The sequence below is a fragment of the Oncorhynchus gorbuscha genome, linkage group LG25 (genome assembly GCF_021184085.1).
Source record: "Oncorhynchus gorbuscha isolate QuinsamMale2020 ecotype Even-year linkage group LG25, OgorEven_v1.0, whole genome shotgun sequence".
Taxonomy (NCBI): domain Eukaryota; kingdom Metazoa; phylum Chordata; class Actinopteri; order Salmoniformes; family Salmonidae; genus Oncorhynchus; species Oncorhynchus gorbuscha.
Window position 1 is genome coordinate 32,684,433 of NC_060197.1, and position 21,837 is coordinate 32,706,269.

Below are 21,837 nucleotides of genomic sequence, written 5' to 3' on the forward strand. Positions count from 1 at the left end.
TCCAACAATTTTCTCCACTAATTGCATGCTACCACAAAATGGTCATTGTGTGAACCAGTGTGTGTGTGTGTGTGTGTGTGTGAGAAGGAAACTGAGAAAGAAGACCATCACAATATATTATTTATTTTACCCAACAAACCTTTCAACAACACCAATAAAAACAATAAATGACAGCGTTAAAAAGTAAGCAACATGAAACAATACTCACAGGTAATGTGAATCGACACAGAAAGTGGAGCTTAAAAGCTATATCATCTTTGTACAGAAATAAATGGCATTACTTTTGTACTTGAATTTTGTTAGTTACCAGTCATTAACTAGTTGACTGGTTCAACAGTAAGTTATAAACTGTGATCGACAAATACTATCTCGTAACTAAATTAACTGAGTGTTGTGAATGTCAAGAATTCCACTTTGTAAATGGTTTGCAATTCATCTCTTGTGGTATAACAAAACAAAAAGAGTAAAATAATGACCTTGTTGGCATGGCAATTCGACTGCCACCTGTCTAAATAAAAAAGCCAGCAAGAACATTGTATCTGTCCAATGTTAAATATGTAAGCATATAACTGTAAAAATGTATGTTTAATTTTCATTTTACTAGCTTCCATATTAGGTACATGAGCTAAAATACAGCGATTTGGCATGTTCACAAATTGCACTTGAATGATACAGCCTCTATTTGAGGGAAAACAGTATTTCTGCCGCACTAAACCAGTCCAGTCGATGTCTCCGCACGGAACCCGCTAACGCTCCAAATGACCACAAATTCCTTATCTACTACATTAACTTAGTTCAGATGGATGAGCGGCTAACCAAAGACATGGTATCTAAGTGAAAAAGAAAAGAAGAGACTAAGGTATCAAGACTCTTTGGAGTACAGTCGGAGTGCACTGAATGAACCTTTTGTGAAAAACACATCACATTTTTGCCAATTCAGTCGTGCTGTTCTAACAACAAAACAAACAACAAAATACTTCTAAAAGGTTAGATTTGTATGTAAGATTCCCCGTCAGAGTCGCCTCAACGCTTCTGGAGGATTCAAGGGGAGGGTCTTGGTAAGAGCACTCGAACGCAACACCAAAGATGATGAGGATGAGAGTGCATTAATTTATTTTAAAAAAAAAATGTGTTCCAGACCTGTTGATCGTGGTTGCAGTTCATATTGTTGGCTGCAGATAAATTGCACCATTGTTGAATTCTCAATGATGTTTAAAGCTCTTCCGAACTGGCGACAAGTGGCTAAGGTTTAGTGAGGTGGAAATGCATCAAAAGACAAAAAAAGAATTTGGTTTTATGATACAAAATAGCACAACTGAGTATTTGCCCCTTGTAAACCCACTTAAATGGGTTTACAAGGGGCGGCAGGTAGCCTAGTGGTTAGAGCGTTGAACAAATTCCTGAACAAGGCAGTTCCTGAACAATCACTGTTCCCCGGTAGGCCGTCATTGTAAATAAGAATTTGTTCTTAACTGACTTGCCTATTAAATAAAGGTCAACTTAAATGTCACTGTAGAATACTTAGCAGCAGGAAAATAACAGATCATCAAGGGAAACATCCATGTGCTATATTTCCCACAGCGAGCTCAATGAACCAGACAACATATGAAACATTTGTAATGAACTATTACCATGCCAACTCATTGATAACGCTTGATGGCACTATTGATAGCACTATCCAAAGCAATAGTACTCATCGGAATCCACTCTGACTTGCATGGGTGGCTTGCTGAAAGTCTTGTCCTCTATGATGGGTATATCTGAGAAGAGATTAAGATCCGTTGGAGAAGGGTGGACTGGAAGGTCCTCGGCTAACTCCTCCAACGTATCCAGATAGCTGCCCACTGATATCCCGTCCAATCCGTCACTGTTTCCGTCCTGCAGACTGGTGAAGCTGCCGCGTGGAGAGGTGTCGTCCTCGCTGTCCGTCAGGCTGTACAGGCTGCCGGTCAGGCTGCTTTCACGACTGGCTAGGCCCCCCTTGTCCTCCATCACCCATTTGATGGATTCGATGCCCTCGTTGATTGACATCAGCTGCTGCATCAGCTTGACATCGATGGCACGGAGGTGGGCCTGCGTTTGGTGTTAGAAGGAGATTCATTTTTAGGACTTTATTATAGATTTTTACTGGCAACATTTACACACAATATCACACTTCCAACATTTAGGCCCACAATCTTATTTGTTTTCTAAATTCACTGCTTTCCTATTCCATTCTTGTGAGAAGAACATCACCAGCATGTATTTTGAGTTGGCAAAGTAATGCTGAAAAGCAAATTGTCCCTTGGGGATTGTAAAGACACCACTCTACTCTTTGGCATGTGGACAAGGACAAAGGTAAAACAAAAAAGCATGCCACAGGAAATCACTCCGTCCTTGGCATGTACAGCATGGTATGTGAGGGCATAGCAGGACATTCTCGCCCTGACACCCATACAGTACCACCATTGATTTATCACTTCACAATAAGATTTTCCCTGGCTACTAGTGACACATAGACAGCCGTTTACACCAATGGACAGTCAGTAGCAGCAGTCTCGAGCCAAAAAAGCATTATGCCAGATGGTGGTTGACAAGGCTGATACAATGGCCCGGACAGCTGGCTGGCTATAAAACAGTGCCATTTTTGGGAGTGGATCGTGACTAGCTCATAATGCTGCCAGTGTTTGCTTACGGATATAACCTGTCCTTTATGTGTGCACAGACGCCCAGCCGGAGCATAGTGGCATTTTACAGAAGCATTAGCAGTGTCAATTAAAGTTGGCTTGAATGGGGTGGTGAATCACAAGATGGGTATAGCTAATGTAATTTACTGCAGCCTGTTTGTTAGTCATTGAAATTGAACTTCATTGATTTAGTATCTAACAATACTTACTTATGATATATGTTTAAGATATTTTCTGAACTCTGTTTAAAACGAGTTACATTATTCTGGACTTTTGTCTAAAACTGGAGTTACAGGTCAAACCCTATACAGATTTGACTAACTGTTGATCCCTCCATGTATATTGTAGAGTGAACCAGTCGGTTAGCCAAATGGCCAAGAGAAAAGCAGCCTAATTGGATTGAAGAAGTGACAGCAGAGCAAAAGCCTTAGATGGCCCAAATGTGCCATTCACTATAGTAGGGTCCTAGGGAGCACAGCGGATTATACTTGTTTTAAATGTAATTAAACCGAATGGAATAATACTGGTATTTTTCTGCTTTACTCCCAAGAGAGCATGGTGGATGTATTTCAGTCATTGTCATCAATATCATTTTTGACTGTCCAGTCAGAAGACAAAGACTAGCTGTCCTACATCACGATATGCCTTTGTGTCCGGCAAAATGCACTCCCGGGTGGGATATCTTCTCTGTTATTATAGTTTACTGGGCCTGTCATCATAATCGTATTATGAACCACCCTTTCAATGACTTCAACATGGAAACTAACATGAGAGAGGTATTTTTCCTCAGTTGGTTAACCAGGCAATGACACAGTACCCTTCTGTACAAACTCTGTCAATTTGACCATCTGTTCAAGGGTCCTAATGCCTTGACTGACCTTAAGCCTTAAAAGGGGTGGGGGGTCTCCTCAATACAGGGGGTCAAACAAGGCAAGTAGTAGCATGGAATCCAAGTGATAATCAATTTGAATTCCAGGCTATCTTTCTGTATTTTTGTTGAGTTTGGAATTTGTGTAAATGAGCGTTAATTGAGGTGAGAATTGTCTGCCTGCGTGATACCGGACAATTTATTTTCGATTTAACCTTTATTTAACCCTTATTTAACTAGGCAAGTCAGTTAAGAACTATGCATTGTTGTTATGTGTAGAGAGAAAGTGTTAATGGCTTTCGCCAACTGGGTGGCGTCACATCTGTAGCTGATAGAGGGCGAGAAACATCACTTAAATCCATAGATTTATAGCTCAATACTCAACAGAATTGGTTATTTAAGAGGTGGGCCAATGTTGATCGCTTTGGGATTGAGACACCGACTCCCATTGTCTTGTTATGTATTAAATGACGGCCAGAAATATGGCAACAAAAAAAAACTACCCTGTAGTGTGTATATCCTACTTCTATTTCAGATGATGGAGTTACAGTGGAAGTCAATGAGACATAAATAAGACGTGCCACTCACTATTATTTCCAATGCCTTGCGACCAGGCGGCATTTGAAGTCATCCATAAACTTCTGAGATGCCAAATATACCCTATGAACACAATGCCAATACAGTTGGATTTGCCATCAGTCGTCTGGAAGTTACTGCATAACAATGCCGAGTTATCATATCACAGGTCAGTGAACGAACGTAACGTCCAAGTTCCATTAAAGCCTAAAGCGAACAGCTGCAACAACTAGACTACTGCAGCTAAAAGCTTTTTTTTGTTTTCTTGTGTCGATGGTCAATTGCATTTCATGCAACGCACCAATGGATATACGGCATGGTTTTGAAGGAGCAGTGAACTGACTTGAAAAAGCCTGGGTCCGAATTGCAATTGTACCGGATTTGGATGTCTGCTTCGGTATTCAATCAACTTTATTATAGACTTACTGCACGAAACAACTCACTGACCCAGCAGCGGCAGACGGACATATATTTGAAATTGCATCTTTAAGGCAAACCACATAGCCTACCATTTCCTGTTTCAAAAATAATATCTTGCTCTCCAGTCGTTTTAAGTCAGCAGAGTTTGAGCGGTTCTTCGGTGTCGCCGGTTTTCTCTCCTCATGCTTGTCGTGATGATGATGTCCTCCCGCTAGGGAACGAATGAGACTTTCAGGAACATTGCGACCCAACTTTTTCTCAATGTCCTTAAAATCGGATAACACGTTGTCCTCTTCCATGATAGAATTGCAGTAAGAATATAAACGAAAAAAACGATATATGCTACGTGCAGTAGAAATAACACAGAGAGCAAATGATGGGGTTCAGTGGCTTAACGGCTCCGTCTGATTTCACTTCCAAAGAAAAGGTCATAGCCCGGATGGTCTTAGTGGTCTGATGTTGAAAGCGACTTCTATATCCATAGGCGCACAGTAACACAGTTTCCCAATCCACTTCTTATCACCAACTCAAAATATAGAGTGCATTTCAAAACAAAATAGAAACAACCCCTGTTATTCCTGTAACACAGCCACTACAGACGTGAATTGAGAGATTCGGAAGTCCCTTGCGCCGGGATGTCAGCGGTGACCATTGAAACAATATTCGTACCACGGAGCGGCACAGTAGGATGACGAAGTGCTGCTCAACCACACAGTTTATGACTGAAACCTTACACCCCGGACAAGTGGGACTATAAAACTACGCCTGTTTGCCGTAATGATAAGGCAATTGTCGCAGCATGTATTTTTGTGTATGGTGCACAAAGTACACCCATATGGTAGCCGACAGTATTTTCATCAGTATCATCAGTTCAATCATACAACGGATTCAATTGCCATTTCATGTCAGCAAAGTAGGCTACAGTAAACTGTATTTGTGAATGTATTTGAATTCAAACCAATGTTGTGTAGCCATCCTAATGGCCTGTTTGCATACATTGTTATTAAACCAGCATAATGAAATAAATACATTTAAAAAAGCTATCTTGAACGATTTTAAAGCAAGCAAATGAACCTAAGTTTGACCTGACAATAATTATATATTTCTTCAAAGCAACACAAATTAATTGAACCCCTATTGACTCTTTTTCAAGTCGTATTGGACTTCACACTTCTACCCCCTTGTGGCAATACGTGAGCATTGACATTACCTTCACAAGAATGGCAAAGTAGGCTATACAACTTGAGAATCCTCATGAGAATGAGGATCCTTTCGTTTTCCCTATTCTATTAAATTACATTCTATTTGTTTCTACTTCGTCCACATAGTAATTTGCTCTCAGCTGTCATGGCACATAAGGAGAGAAAATGTGTATGAATCATGACATTGCCCTCCACAAGTGTTGCAGAAATTCTAATAATGCAAGACAAAATTCTTAACCTTTTATTTTGTTTAATCACCAAATATTGTCAATTGAATTACAAATAAGTTCAATTTTGACCGAAATATGTTTACAAATTTACAGAAAACCATCGTTATACTCAGAATCTGTAGTTATACAGGTCAAGGCACTCCGTAAAGTAGAATGAGTGATGCAATCAATAAGATTCCATATTATGCACTACAGCAGTCAGCAGTGGTGGTAAAACCTGGCAATGGGAGGACCGCAGTGTTCAGGTTTTTGTTAGACTACATTCAACCCACACCCTGCATTGGCAGCATTTGGCCACTCCCTGAATACAGTTTGTGATGCATATTCTACGGCACTTTAAACTCAATTTAAAATTATGAAAACACAACTGCTAACAATACAAAAGTTTGAACATATGTGACGCTCAGCTAAGCCTCGGTCATGATCATTAGGCACGAAACAGGAGAAAATTGACAGAAACAGGGATGGACTCATTTTATGTTACGCAAATTTTGTTTCAAAATGCGTGCCCTAACGAACATAACCCTGTAGTTTCACATACAGCTCAGACCACGGATTGACCTTTGTCCTCGTCGTAGCGTTGGTACTGTTCTCCCAGCAGGGGCTGGCGGCCCTCCAGTTTGCTGTAAGAGTGGGAGCGCACGGCACATGTGGTTGCAGCAAAGATTACAGCGACGACGACCAGGGCCGCCACGATGGCAATGGTGATGATCTCAGTCAAAGTTAAAGGAGCAGCTATAGAGACGAGACAAGATTTATAACATTTACATTCATCATATGGAATGTGAAACTCGCAAAGAGACAGACAGACAGACAGACAGACAGACAGACAGACAGACAGACAGACAGACAGACAGACAGACAGACAGACAGACAGACAGACAGACAGACAGACAGACAGACAGACAGACAGACAGACAGACAGACAGACAGACAGACAGACAGACAGACAGACAGACAGACAGACAGACAGACAGACAGACAGACAGACAGACAGACAGACAGACAGACAGACAGACAGACAGACAGACAGACAGACAGACAGACAGACAGACAGACACTTACCAAAATAGCAACAATGAAGAAACTGTAAGCATAACAAGCTATAAGCATAACATTGCATATAAAGTCAGGTCCATGATTATTGTCACCCTTGACAAATATGAGCAAAAAAACAGTAAAATATAATAAAAACTGAGCTACAAAACAATGGGACAATATATATAAAATATGGTGGTGGATCTATCAATTTCTAAACAAAATCTCTTTCTAATTGTATTAGTATAAAATATATAATTTTCCCTTTTTCCCATACAATATAGCTCAGTATTTGTATTATTTATTTTATGCAGTATTTTTTGCTCATCTTTATCAAGGCTTCCAATAATTCCAGTCCTGCCTGACTGTATATAATAGACAAGACAAATATCCATAATGTATTTATATTGACATTATACACACCTGGCCATTCAGCCTGTATTTATATTGACATTATACACACCTGGCCATTCAGCCTGTATTTATGTTGACATTATACACACCTGCCCATTCAGCCTGTATTTATATTGACATTATACACACCTGCCCATTCAGCCTGTATTTATATTGACATTATACACACCTGGCCGTTCAGCCTGTATACACACCTGGCCATTCAGCCTGTATTTATATTGACATTATACACACCTGGCCGTTCAGCCTGTATTTATATTGACATTATACACACCTGGCCATTCAGCCTCATAGGAGTAGCCAAGGTTCTCTGGGGCCGTAAGAAACATCTCAGCGTTGGTCACTGGAGGCCAGAAGGGAACCATGTTGTACCCCCTGTTGTGACCAATGGGGGCATTCTCTGAAGGATAGACTGCCAAATCTGCAAAATGTATCAGTTAAGAGTCAGCTTATGAACATGTGCCGCTGATGTACAAAGAAAAAATCCTGCCAGAGATAAACAAAGGGTGCATAGTAATCGTGTAATTGTTGTGTAATTACCATTTTACCATGTCATTTAGAAACGGCCTGTACCGCATAGTCAACAAGTACATAGAAGAACATTGTATCTTCAGACAAGCAGGCACAGACAAAGCCAATACATGAAGACAACAGATCAGGTATTGAACATGAGATTGACAAGAGGATGGGATCCGTTACCAGGGGCGTGCCTCCTGAGCCACTCGTCAAAGATGGCATCTGTGAAAGTGTGGAGAAGCACGAAGATGGGGTCGTTGGGCGAGAGGTGGGTCTGTCCCCCTGTCCCGTTCAGAAACAGGTGGGCCAGGTTGTGGAGGCTCCGTACCACTGGGTCGTAGTTTCCCTGGGGGGCACTATAGCCTGTGCACACAACACAGGTAACACAGGAGTACACCAGTGAAATGGGTGACGTCACACCTTCCCTAAGACCTAAATCTCTCAGTGACTAGACTCTTGCCCTAAGACAGTTGGCTTTGAGTTGCGTGTGTTATTGTGTGCAGAAGGTTGTTGGTTCACACCCTGCTCGGGACAGAACAGAATGCACTCTGTTGCGTGTGTGCATGCGTGCGTGTGTCTCGGTGTGTATCATCATGCACAACAACCCTCAACATTCAGTGTGTGTGAGCCTATGTACACTACAGGAAGTGTAGTGATATCTGTGTGTTTCAATGTGAATTACTATATCTATTGGTGTAGACCAGCAATAGCCACTCACCCTCGATGGTGTTCCTGAAGCTCTCTGAAGAGGTGGAGTAGTAGGGAGGGGTGTCAAAGGTGTTCACCTGCAGGCAGTCTGCCACATCCTGGGGCTCAGGGAGACGCTGCACCATGGGGCGGGCCACGTTTCCAGCTGGGTTCCTCCTGATGGGGGTGGTCTCAGTATCTGGGTGGAGAGAGAGGAGAGGGTTAAAAGGGTGGTCTTAGTAACCTGGGTAGACGGAATAATAAATGGGCTTGGGATGTGCTGAAAAAACACCAGGGCCATATTTAAATACTATTTAGATATTTCATTATTTTCCTTCCTTCCTTCCTTCCTTCCTTCCTTCCTTCCTTCCTTCCTTCCTTCCTTCCTTCCTTCCTTCCTTCCTTCCTTCCTTCCTTCCTTCCTTCCTTCCTTCCTTCCTTCCTTCCTTCCTTCCTTCCTTCCTTCCTTCCTTCCTTCCTTCCTTCCTTCCTTCTGGAAATCACCCTGTTGTGGAGGAGAAGGTCCCTCCACTTTGAATCTTGTTCTCTGATGGGTTTTTGAGGAGACGAGGAGAGGGGATGCAAGGAATCGAGGAAAGATGAATTGAGATGGAGACAGTGCTTGGGGACTAATGTTGACAAGCTCATTGCTTCCCCTAGTGTTCTGACAAGGTGTTGCGCCAATAGCACCAACACTTGAACCAGGCTTAAGCAAGTAATGATAGTAATCAACAGGCATCACAATATGGAATTGTTGAAGTTGATCAAAGGGACACTACACGTCCCTGGATGTTCTGGTCATTTTTCAACCTTACTGAGCATGTTTATATAATCTCAGTGACTTTTACGGATTTTAACATCTGTGCCCACAGGCAACTTCTACCCACCATATAGGGGTTCTCTTCAACACTTGGAAGGATATGAGAGCACTACGGAAGGCTTACTGTTGCAGATGGTCCCCAGTGTATCATAGTCCCCCACACTCTCACAGATCACCCTCCAGTTGGAGAAGATGGAGTTGGTGCTGATGGAATTCATATCGAGGTTGCTCCTCGCTCCCAATAGGTCATCTGTGCAGATGTCACAGGTGCTTCCACCAATGGCAAAGTTCCAGTAGGGCAGGGCAAAGGACGGGTCTTGCAGCATATCCTAAATGGAAAGTAGGGTAGGAAAAAATTACATAAAGGGCACACAATTATAATAATCATATAGTGCAATTAGAAACCCCTTAATAAACTGCAATTAAAATAGTTACAAATGGGCATAGAGGAGTATATCGTGGCTGCATTATTTCCATTCAATTGAACAAACAACATACCACAATCTCAATATTTAGTTGCAACTGATTCAATGTATTTCATTGTATGAAACAATGATTTGCCTTTTATTGCTATAGCCTAATATATGGTTATGCCAAGATAATGACCAAGATAATGATCTTTGGAAACAATAAACAATCTTTGTCAGTAATGAACCAATGACTAATACACAATCCAGTAAATGACTTGGGCAACAGATGCTCTGTTGTGCCCTATTAGAAGATAAATCTAGGCTCAGACTAGTAACTCCTAAGCACATTTTCTGCTAAGCTTGCTTGATTTTGGCAGGAAATTGCTTCTTCTGGAAAGATATCCTCACCTTTAATATGGCACTAATTCCAACAAACAATAGGGAAAGTGAAATGACTATTGATGGCCAATACATACAGATTCAAATGGATTTGCTGGTGGTGAAAATCCATAATAGCATAAGATGATGGCCTATTAGACTGTGATATACAATTAAATAATCAACCCCCAGTGGTTGGCACACTACAAAAAAAAGTTATTTGCATTATGATGCATTATTTCAGTTCATATTTTACATGTATACAGTGACATTTTGCCGGTACCCCATCTCACCTGCATGTCACGCTCAAGTTGGAGCAGGTGAAACCTGTGCCAGGTCACAAAACCGGGACCTTCATGAGAGAAGTCGACCCCGCCAAAGCTCGGCTGGCCGGCCCCCAAGAAGGTCTTGCTGACCGAATAGTAGTGGGTCCACACAAAGTAATTGTAGATGGTGATGTTCTCAAACTGCGGGGTGTTTCCATCCGGACCGAATACCTCCTGGTACCGCCTGGTAGCAATTACAATGTCCGGGTGCACCGCGCGCTTGGCCTGGTCCAGCGCGGTCACGAAAGCTCGCTTCTGATCCACACTGAGCTGCATCACGTTTCTCCGGACTGAAGGATTAAAACCAGTCATGCGTTAATGAGCACATTCTTGTGTGGGAAGAAATTGAGTAATTACCCACTGGGGACACACTGGTTGAATCAAAGTTGTTTCCACGTAATTTCAATGAAATTACGTTGAATCAACGTGTAATGGACTTTGAATTGACGTCTGTGCCCACTGGGTATAGATAGGGCAGGTAGTCTATCCATAGTACCGTTAACCTTTACGCATAGACCTACACCATTGCCTAAATATGAGGCAAACATGTCATTATATCGTACATTAAATGCAACTAAATGTAATCCATTGACGTTCGTGTCCTTGACATTTGTAAAGTTTGTATGCTTTCCATAATCCCGTGCAGAAATGTGATTTTCAACCAGTTGAGCGGCCGTACGTAAAGTACGGTGTGGCGGTGCCGTGTATAGAGGTTGCTTGTAGTAGATTATCATTTACTTATTTTAATCAACATATATATGGACTGTTGATCTCAGTTAAATTGGTTTAAGTGTGAGATTTACCACACCACTAAATGAAACACATATTGGAGGTTATTAACCCTATGCACTTTCAATTGCGTAAAAACATCAAATCATTTGTAATGGAACCTGCAATATTTGTTTCCCAGGGGGATAAAAAAAAACGTACCAACAGCAATCGGTTGGTCACAGTTTAACCCGGCAAATCCATGCCTACAACGGCCACAATTATAACCGGTGAAATTCCCGTTGCACTGGCAGGTTCGATTGAAGTAGCGGATAGGCCAACGTTCACGATCATCCCGTCCATCGTGGGGGTACTGAGGGCCGTGTGCACTTGCGTCTGCCGCTATCGAAATGCACTGACCACGTCCAGTAGCGGACCCGCAGTCGTCATTCGCGACCCCAAACGGGGATGGACAACACTGACCACTCCGAAGTCCCTCTGGAGTCACACATTCCCTCGGAAACTGCGCGCGCACAAACACTGCGCCCAAGAGCACCAGCAAGCCATACTTCCACATAGCCACGAATAGGCAAAAATACACAAACCAGAAAGTTAGTTCAATGGAAAGATGGATCACCCAATTCTCTTTCTTCAATCACACTAACGTTAGTCAGTACCTTACTCGTAACCTCATCACTTCAAAGTTATTTTTCTGTTTCAATTCAGTGCGCGTTTGTATTTCCATGCCGCCCGACCCTCTTGTACTAATTGCCCCAACACCAGCCAAATAACCCCCTGGCCTTTAAATACTGGATTTAGCGCATGACTGCCCGGATTTCTGATCTCCTCGTGATCACATCACATTTCTTACCGGACTGAGAGGGATAGAGGTTAGGTAGTCACGCACACTGTTTCACCAGTCCTACTGTGAAACATAATTTGGCATGTCACCTGTGGAAGCTATTGAATTAATGCTGTCCTCCAGTTTTAATAACCCCACCAATTAATGTTTATGAATTTCTGTACTCATTTCACCACATGTTGTCAAAAGGGATTACACTTAAATTACATGGCCACATTGAAAACCACAAAATAGAGTGACTGCTCTAAGTTAGTATTACAAATCAAAGGAAGTACACTGCAACAACAAAGTGTGGTCTGCTACAGTACATGGTTAAGTGTCACTTGGAATAGAATGGAACCATATTTACATGTTATTATGCCTAAATATACCTATGTTGACCTTATGACTAATACAACCCACTCATCTGGATGTGATTGCAAAAGACCCCAACCTGGACCTAACGACCATTACAATAGTCTTATAATAACACAAGTCACTTTCTCACAGAGAACAGCTACACTGTCCTCGGTGATGTACTGCTTACTGTCACTCATTTGTTTCATTACACCTAGTGTCATCAGTTGGGTTATTTATTTGCACAGATAAAACACAACTTTTGATACAACGTTAAAGGTAATAAAAGGTATGCAATGCATGAGCTCTCCTTTAGCTAATCCCTAATTGTTTACGCTCGCAGGTTCATGAGTTCATGTTGGAATGTGATCATCATACCCAAGTCATTTGACTTCTCACGCAGCACCCCTTCCTCCCTAACTCGTTCACCCCCTCCACCCTCGCTTGCCCTTTCCTCCCTGGCTCCAGTCATTCCCTCCTCATGTGAGCTAAGAATCCTTCGAGGCCCTTGTGATAGTGGCAGCACGGTATAGTGAGGGAGTCTAGTTGAATAGCTCTTACAGACCACACGTTACTTTTGCCTCTAGGAATGGAGAGCATTCTGGACATTTTTTATCCCAACTCTCAGCCGATGGCTTCATAGCCAGTTGGCATTTACATATTGTTAATGATTTTTTTTTAGTTGGGACTGCATCGTCATCAGCTCAAACGTATTCCTCTTTCAAGATATGTGGAGTTCCGTGGATTTGGAACACATTGAGAAGACACCACCAGTGTGATAACAAACCTAAAAGAACATCACAATACATGAATCACAAAAAGGCTAAAAACCTAACCTGCAAGGAATATATTGAAAGTTTCCCACATTATACTGTTTGCTTTGCAGCGGGTTATTCCGAAGTTATCTCCGAATACAGACAGTAGTTGTTTATTGGCACTAATTAGTAGTCATTATTTCATAATAACTAGGACATGGATGGTTTCGTCCTCCTCAGGAGGGTGAACTCCTCCTAATTAGCGAAGGGCCATTTTTCTCGGTGCTATGGTTTGATGGATAGTTGGGCGAAAACATCAGTTGAGTGCTGGGGGAAAAAAGTCCAATGGCAGGTTTTTAGCTTTGAATTACCATATGTCTCTTTCCCACTTCAAAGCACAGACAGCACTGTTGGAAAGAACTTGGCAGAAAGCCAACATTCCTTTAAAATGCTAAACAGGTACAAAGGAATGGAGAGCCACGTCATTTTGGAAGGCGGACCGTAAGGCTGTAAGGCTGCTAAGTGTGTAAAGGAAGAAGTAATAATGAAAAAGTCAGTTTATGAGAAGAAAACACAAGTCCTCAATGTACCTCTAATTATCTCTGTAAGAGCTCAGTCAGATTGTTAGCCAATGAAAAGTTGACTTTGGAATCCACCACATTATTTTCTTCATGTTGTCTTACAAACGAAAACCTGCCATTTTTCCAAAGTAGCTGAAGTAGAAATGATTAAAAAGTACATCTAGGAGATTATTTTTTAAATATTTTTAAAAATCTCTAATACTCTTTGTAATGTCCGAGTATCATTGTTTGCAAATTGAAAATGTTTATTAATAATTTAGCTATATCACATACTTTTTTTCATTTAGACCTAAAAATAGGCACATTTTTGCACATCTGAGTTGGTTTGTTGCTGGTGCTCGGGAATATTTTTATGATATCTTAAAAGAAAAGAGAAACTTGCACACTGCTCTTGGCAGTATCACGTCCATTTATTCATCTTACGTATCAGCCTTCAAGTCAGGCCATTTTTACTCATCTGGCTCCCAGCAGACATACTGAAGGGAAAGATTCTTAAATAGGGGTCTGAGGATAAGCAAGATGTAATCACATTCTAATGAAATACATATGAAAATACATTCCTTAGGAGTTGTAAGATCACAGGTTTGTGTAGGGAAATGCATATTGTAGATTCATTACAGAACTTTCTTTTGATAAGTTAAGCATCACTAAATCTATATCTGAATCTGTTTTGAACTGCCTTTCCTTGTTTTAAATTAAATTGTCATATTTGATCATGTAATAATTTGATGGAATACCTATTGTCTCAAAAACAATACAATCTTATTTAGCAGTTGCTGCTTGCTGACAGTCCTGAACTGTAATTTATTCATGTAATGGTATTTCATTTCAATGTATATTGAATAATTAAACAAGCTAATGTCCTGGAAGGTAATGTTCTCATGCATGTTAGCCATTATAAGGTCACATCTCTAGGTCAGTGTTTCTTAGTCCTGGGGACCCAAAAGGGTGCACATTTTTGTTTTTGCCCTAGCATGCACACCTGATTCCACTAATCAACCCATCATCAAACTTTTGATTTGTATCAACTTACAGTGGTGGCCAAATATATTGGCACCCTTGTTTTCAATGTAAATATATTTGAGAAGAAATAGAGAATTATTTAAGAAAAGTGCAAGGGTGCCAATATATTTGTGCAAGTGCATGATTGGAATGAAAGTTCATATATGGTCGAAATTACGGCAATGCTGGGCACTCCCATTATAAATGAGGGCAATCACATACAATACATGTACAACATAATAACAAATCCCTCCTTAAGTATTGAATACATATCACCAGGGCCGTAGCCAGGGGATTTGGGAAAGTGTAAGACATTTGAAGCTAATTTGGTAATGGTTTTCCTCCTCTTCGTCTGAAGAGGAGAGGCGAGAAGGATCGGAGGACCAATATGCGGCGTGGTAAGTGTCCATGGTTGTTTATTAAACACATAAACTGAACACTGCATACAAAACAATAAACGTAACGAAAACCGAAAACAGTACCGTGTGGTGTAAAACACAGACATGGAAACATTCACCCACAAAACAACAGTGAAACCCAGACTACCTAAGTATGATTCTCAATCAGAGACAACTAACGACACCTGCCTCTGATTGAGAACCATACTAGGCCGAACACAGAAAAACAACCTAGACACACAAAACATAGAATGCCCATTCAAACTCACGTCCTGACCAACTTAAACAAACAATTAACACAATAACTAGGGTCAGAACGTGACACATTTACTGCATTTCTATACAATAGAAAATCTAAAATGCTTTTTGGAGAACAGCAAAAGCAATATAAAATGACCACAGCCATTATCACATTGGTTGCTGTAGCTTCATTTACCTCAGTCGATATACAAACACATAGCCTATTAGCTATATGTTTTCCGCTACACATTAACTCACATTAACTCAGCATCGGGATTAAAAACTATCATTTAATCTGTAGCAGAACAAGTATTTTTTTGGGACAAAAGTTAAACAAATACAACGCTGGCTCTACAGAGTTTTTTTGTTATTGTTGCAGTTTTAAAGCAAATTTCCTGCAATGCTACACATTTTTCCTTGACTTATGCCATGTTAAACAAAACTGTCAACAATACAGTAGAAAAAATAAAACAAAAAGTCTATATACAGTGAGAGCAAATGAGGTAAGATAAGGGAGGTTAGGCAATAAATAGGCCATGGTGGCGAAGGAAATTACAATATAGCAATTGAACACTGGAATGGTAGATGTGCAGATGATTAATGTGGAAGTAGAGATACTGGGGTGCAAAGGAGCAAGATAAATAAATAAAGAGTATGGGAATTAGGTAGTTGGATGGGCTGTTTACAGATGGGCTATGTGCAGTGATCTGTGAGCTGCTCTGACAGCTGGTGCTTAAAGCTAGTGAGGGAGATATGAGTCTCCAGCTTTAGTGATTTTTGCAGTTCGTTGCAGTCATTGGCAGCAGAGAACTGGAAGGAAAGGTGGCCAAAGGAGGAATTGGCTTTGGGGGTGACCAGTGAGATATGAGCGCGTGCTACAAGTGGGTGCTGCTATGGTACACAGTGAGCTGAGACAAGGTGGGGCTTTACCTAGCAGAGACTTGTAGGTGACCTGGAGTCAGTGGGTAAGGTGATGAGTATGAAGCGAGGGCCAGCCAACAAGAGTGTACAGGTCACAGTGGTGGGTAGTTGTCACAACTTTGGCTGAGGTCGGCTCCTCTCCTTGTTCGGGCGTCATTCGGTGGTCGAAGTCACCGGCTTTCTAGTCATCACCGATCCATGTTTCCTTTTTCTTTTGTCTTGATTAGCGGAGAAAGTACGGTGGGATTCTGAAAGGTCGGTAATCTGTTCGTTAACTTGGCTTTCGAAGACCTTAGAAAGGCAGGGTAGGATAGATATAGGTCTGTAGCAGTTTGGGTCTAGAGTGTCTCCCCCTTTGAAGAGGGGGATGACTGCGGCAGCTTTCCAATCTTTGGGAATCTCAGACGATACGAAAGAGAGGTTGAAAAGGCTAGTGATAGGGGTGGCCACAATTTCTGCAGATAATTTTAGAAAGAGAGGGTGCAGATTGTCTAGCCCAGCTGATTTGTAGGGATCCAGATTTTGTCGCTCTTTCAGATGCATGCATGCGCACATCCCATGATCAACCATTATTCCTAATTACCCTTCATTTTTACTATTCTGTCTATGTGCAGTACACACTTTACAACCTATTGCATCATGTGAGAATATGTGACTGGAGCCCATGGTCAAAAAAGCCCAGTGGGAGTCATTAACACTGAATGTAGGAGCTGTTCATTTGACTACCTCTTGGATGGAGGCCGCTATCCCCCACCCCCACATTTTCTTCTCCTCCTTCCCCGCTCTTATCCCAGTCATGTGATTATGAGAATCATTCCTTCATATATCCAACTACACATTCATTCACATTAGTTAAAGAGGCTATATGGAACCGTTGCCTCTGAGGGTGCTCTTGAGAAAACGACGATCCTCTATATGAACAGAAATATTGGACAGAAAAATTGTCAGGAAGTGCACAACTCCCGAACACCCTTAAATGTATTGTTTGACTGAAAATAAGTGTTTGTGTGGTTACATGAGATAATAAATAGATTAATATGAATTAATTCACATGATGTCTATTTGCTATAACGGTAGACACATTCTGCATTAGTCTATATAACGTAATGTCTAGCCTGTTTGACTTCTGAGAAAAAGTATTATAGGTTTTATAGACCACATAAGGGTCGGTTCTTGGCCTTACAGGAATGCTCTATGGTTAAGGTGGGACTGGCATACAGCATGCCTCTACTCCTAATGGGATGACCAAGCCTCATGACCAGAGCCCTGCGGTGCAGACGCCTCTTGCACATTACACCCCACTGTATCATAGCTATACTGTGGTTCTCAAGGACTGCTCCTAGTTGCCCCTAGACATTTTGGGGGCCATGAAGCAAGATTTAGAATACATTTTCAAGTTTAGAATTCATTTCATGCGATTCTACACATTTTGCCGTGACTTATGCCATGTCCATATGATATCTGAGTGAGTGACTTATATCTGAGTGAGTGACTAACACAATCAATCCCCCCCCCCCCCCCAATTGGGTCACGATTTGGTCCTGATTACTACAATGTTTAGATAGGTGGCTGGACTAACTTACCTAGAAATCTCTAAAATGTTAGCTGACATGGGCTAATTGATTGGCTGTCATTGACTGACATAACAAGAGAAACTGCTGATGCAATACCACATTTCGAAATTGCACGTTGTGTAGGCTACTCTACTATGCTTTCTCTCGACAGTAAAGGCTATGAAACACAAACATTCTTTTTCAGCAATATTGCCTGCAACGGAGAGGCGTATGAGACACTGGAGCCACATGGACATAAATAATAGATTTCATATGTACATCAATTTAAAACACAATTTCTCCATTCATTTACTTATCTCCTATAGCTTGTTAGTGGCAGCTGACTGCCACAGCTGTACTGAAATGTATCAGCTAACAAACAAGCAATAAAGAGCTGTTGCCCCTGCTGCCAGTCAAGTCAATGGCAATGCAGACAAATCGCAGTGCAGATTAACTTCATGATCATAAATTAGAAATGTGTCTATTTCAGCCAACCCGTTGCTGACAAGTGTGTAAAATCGAGCACTCAATCATGAAATCTCCATAGACGAACATTGGCAGTAGAAGTACGGAAGAGCTCAATGACTTTCAACACCGCATCATCATAGGATGCCACCTTTCCAACAAGGCAGTTTGTAAAATTTCTGCCCTGCTAGAGCTGCCCCGGTCAACTAAGTGTAGTTATTGTGAAGTGGAAATGTCTAGGAGCAACAATGGCTCAGTGCAAAATGGTAGGCCACACAAGCTCACAGAATGGGATCGCCGAGTGTATGGTGTGTAAAAATTGTTGCAACACTCACTACCAAGTTCCAGACTGCCTCTGGAAGAAACGCCAGCTCAAGAACTGTTTGTCGGGAGCTTCATGAAATGGATCTCCATGGCCAAACAGCCGCACACAAGCCTAAGATCACCATGTGCAACGCTAAGCGTCAGCTGGAGTGTTGTAAAGCTCGCCGCCATTGGACTCAGTGGAAACTTATTCCCTGGATTGATGAATCACGCTACACCATCTGGCAGTCCGACTGGGTTTGGCGGATGCCAGGAGAACGCTACCTGCCCCAATGCATAGTGCCAACTGTAAAGTTTGGTGGAGGAGGAATAATGGTCTGGGGATGTTTTTCAAGGTTCGGGCTAGGCCCCTGACTTCCATTGTAGGGAAATCTTAATGCTACAGCATTCAATCACGTTCTAACCTGTTATAGCAGCAAAGGGGGGACCAACTCCATATTAATACCCATTATTTTGGAATGAGATTTTCGACGAGCAGGGTTCCACATACTTTTGGTCATGTAGTGTATATTGGATTTTCTCTCACTACAGCTTTTTCCCAAAACATTCCATTTTCTAGAGACCATCCACAACCTGCACCACTAATCCTATGAGGACAGGAAGTACCAGTAGTAACAACTAAGTATCTTGGTTTTCATCTAGACTCTAACCTCGGTGGTGACACACATGTGGAGCAGTCAGTGAGGAAGGCCTCAAAACGCTTGACTGTTCTTGCCAGAAATGGCCTACCCACTGAAGATCTGGTCACAGTCCATACTACACTGGTCCGGCCTTGTCTGCAATACAGTGGAGTGCTGTTAGTTGGATGCAGTAAAAAGCAGCAAGCCCAACTAGACAGGGTGCAGAGGAGGGCCTTGAGGATCATCTCCAGAGGAGAAGCAGTCCAACCACAGCTCCCCTCACTACAGTGCAGGCGAGAGCAGGCTGCAGTGCATCTGGTGAAGGACATGCATACACTTGACCATCCACTGAATGGCCTGCTCCCTCCAAAAAGAGGTAACTGCACCACAAGGCTCCTGAGAAACAGCCACAAATTGTCCTGTATAACTGCCCATACGAACCGCCTGCGAAACGCCACTCTACCCACTGTTATCAGACTGTATAATAACACTAGCTCTTAAATGGTTCTCCAAATAGTAAAAAAAAAAAATCACATTTTTATATTTATATTTCAAATTGTTCAATATTCTATTTATGTCACGTTTTATGTGTTATGTATTTTAAATTAGTGTTTTGCAATTATTAGTCAAGTAAATTCTGCATTTCTTCAGTTTCATCTGTGAGCAAGAGTAAATCAACTCAAACTCAAACTCAATATCTGTGTTCTGATTGAAGGATTTAAAAAAATTGCCAACTTGGTGGCGCTGCCGATCAAAATTCCCTAGACAATAAAAACGAGCTAATTTTCAATGGAAAAATGTTGCATCAAAGACGTATTTTCATTGCCTCCAAATATTGCTAGTGCATCATAGCCTTTAAAGTGACAGTTTATGACCATTCTGTCATTCTATCATTCAAATTTGATCTATGTCAAGCTCTATCTTCTAAGTCATGCTTAATGACAACCGTATACAATGTGTTGCAGCGTCATACTGATTCCTGTACTTCCTGCAAATTCACTGTGTTGAAAGGAAATTATCTACAATATCCTGACCTTTTTCGACCAATAACACAAAACATTTGGCAAGGGACAGAAGCAACACAGGGAAAATATGTAGGGTTGGAGGGCATAAGTCGAAATATGCGGGCCCAGACAACAGCTACTTTGTTACAGTACAACAATTAAGTCTCACAAAGCTGTCTAGTGATAATCATACTTAGCAGTCACAAGTTACACTAACAAATGGTCCCCCTGATAATCATAGTTTTGGGTTGGCCTAGCACTTCATTTGACCAACTAAATCAAGTTGGCGCAACAGTCTCGTACATTGAGGCCGAGTGGTCTTGAGGGAAAGTGATAACCAGGCCTGGGTTCACATACTATTTGAAATATTTCAGATTATTGAGCGTTTGGTTTAGACTTCTCGGAGTTCCAGGTGGACAGGGTTTGAACCTTTGGGAACTTTTCTGTTATTGAGTACAGAAAAAAAATTGTTGAGTACATTATTGAGTACATTGAGTGTACAAAACATTAGGAACACCCTCCTAATATTGAGTTGCACCCCTTTTTGTCCTCAGAACAGCCTCAATTTGTCGGGACAAGGTGCCGAAAAGTGTTCCACAGGTAAGCTGGCCCATGCCGACTCCAATGCTTCTCACAGCTGTGTCAAAATGGCTGTATGCGTCACGGATCCCCCCCCGTACTGCTGCTCATTCTGTTCACCAGTTCTACGTCACCGGCTTTCTAGGCTTCACTGAACTGGATTCATTATCATCAACCCCGGACTGTCTTGTCTGATTACACACCTGGTTCCCATTTCCCCTGATTAGTATGTTATATATGTGCCCTCTGTCTTTGTCTGTGATTGTTCCCATGTTCGTTGGTGGTGTGAGTACCTATGCGTTGGTGCAGCTGTTATGCTGCGTGCTTTATATATTGTGTATAACGGGTATCGTCCCGTGTTGTTCAACAAGGTTTACCCTCGCCCTTTTGTTTGGGTACAGCCCTGTTGTTTTGTATACGTGTTTGTTTTGGGTGCATTAAAAACCCCTATTGTGTATACCTGCGCCTGTCTCCAAGTCCTTTATACCAGCGTGACAGGATGTGCTTTGGGCAGTGGCCCATTCTTGATACACATGGGAAACCCAACATCGTTGCAGTTCTTGAAACACTCAAACCGGTGTGCCTGGCACCTACTACCATATCCTGTTCAAAGGCACTTAAATATTTTGTCTTGCCCATTCGCCCTCCGAATGGCACACATACACAATCCATGTCTCAATTGTCTCAAGGCTTGAAAACCATTCTTTAACCTGTCTCCTCTCCTTCATCTACACTGATTGAAGTTGATTTAACAAGTGACATATATAAGGGATCATAGCTTACACCTGGATTAACATTGTCAGTCTATCTCATGGAAAGAGCAGGTTTTCTTAAGATTTTGTACTCCGTGTATATCCACATCTTTTCAGAGACGAGAAGGTACAATTTTACAAAGCAAAAGTGTTTTGTACACTCAGTGTATGTCACGCCCTGACCTA

At 41.6% G+C, this 21,837-nt stretch overlaps 2 protein-coding genes and 1 long non-coding RNA gene across 4 annotated transcripts in view; 1 reads left to right on the forward strand and 2 right to left on the reverse strand.

The window, feature by feature from the left end:
- Positions 1–21,106, forward strand: part of LOC124014174 — a 59,127-nt gene extending 38,021 nt beyond the window's left edge. The window contains exon 3 of one of the 2 annotated variants that reach the window (XR_006834976.1): positions 20,875–21,106. This is a non-coding gene — a long non-coding RNA (uncharacterized LOC124014174). Of the gene's footprint in view, positions 1–19,338; positions 19,438–20,874 lie in introns of those variants that run through there. The other variant, XR_006834975.1, reaches the window with a different exon arrangement.
- LOC124014172 (leucine rich adaptor protein 1-like) lies at positions 103–5,270 on the reverse strand. The gene is made up of 2 exons (XM_046328930.1): positions 4,620–5,270; positions 103–2,073 (listed from the first exon to the last, which is right to left on the reverse strand). The coding sequence occupies exons 1-2, from the start codon at positions 4,827–4,829 to the stop codon at positions 1,675–1,677; spliced, it is 609 nt and encodes a 202-aa protein (XP_046184886.1). The 5' UTR covers positions 4,830–5,270; the 3' UTR covers positions 103–1,674.
- On the reverse strand, positions 5,961–12,040 carry LOC124014171 (5,6-dihydroxyindole-2-carboxylic acid oxidase-like). Its single transcript, XM_046328929.1, has 7 exons — positions 11,482–12,040; positions 10,519–10,841; positions 9,562–9,766; positions 8,649–8,816; positions 8,114–8,293; positions 7,689–7,835; positions 5,961–6,697 (listed from the first exon to the last, which is right to left on the reverse strand). The coding sequence occupies exons 1-7, from the start codon at positions 11,834–11,836 to the stop codon at positions 6,507–6,509; spliced, it is 1,569 nt and encodes a 522-aa protein (XP_046184885.1). The 5' UTR covers positions 11,837–12,040; the 3' UTR covers positions 5,961–6,506.
- Positions 21,107–21,837: the final 731 nt, after the last annotated feature.

Coding starts and splice junctions, on each gene's coding strand:
- LOC124014172 (XM_046328930.1), bottom strand. CDS start 4,829: ATGGAAGAGGACAACGTGTTATCCGATTTTAAGGACATTGAGAAAAAG. Junction 2,074..4,619: donor TATTTTTGAAACAGGAAATG/GTAGGCTATGTG, acceptor CACCAAACGCAG/GCCCACCTCCGTGCCATCGA.
- LOC124014171 (XM_046328929.1), bottom strand. CDS start 11,836: ATGTGGAAGTATGGCTTGCTGGTGCTCTTGGGCGCAGTGTTTGTGCGC. Junction 9,767..10,518: donor AACTTGAGCGTGACATGCAG/GTGAGATGGGGT, acceptor CTTTCCATTTAG/GATATGCTGCAAGACCCGTC. Junction 8,817..9,561: donor ACTGGGGACCATCTGCAACA/GTAAGCCTTCCG, acceptor CTCTCCACCCAG/ATACTGAGACCACCCCCATC.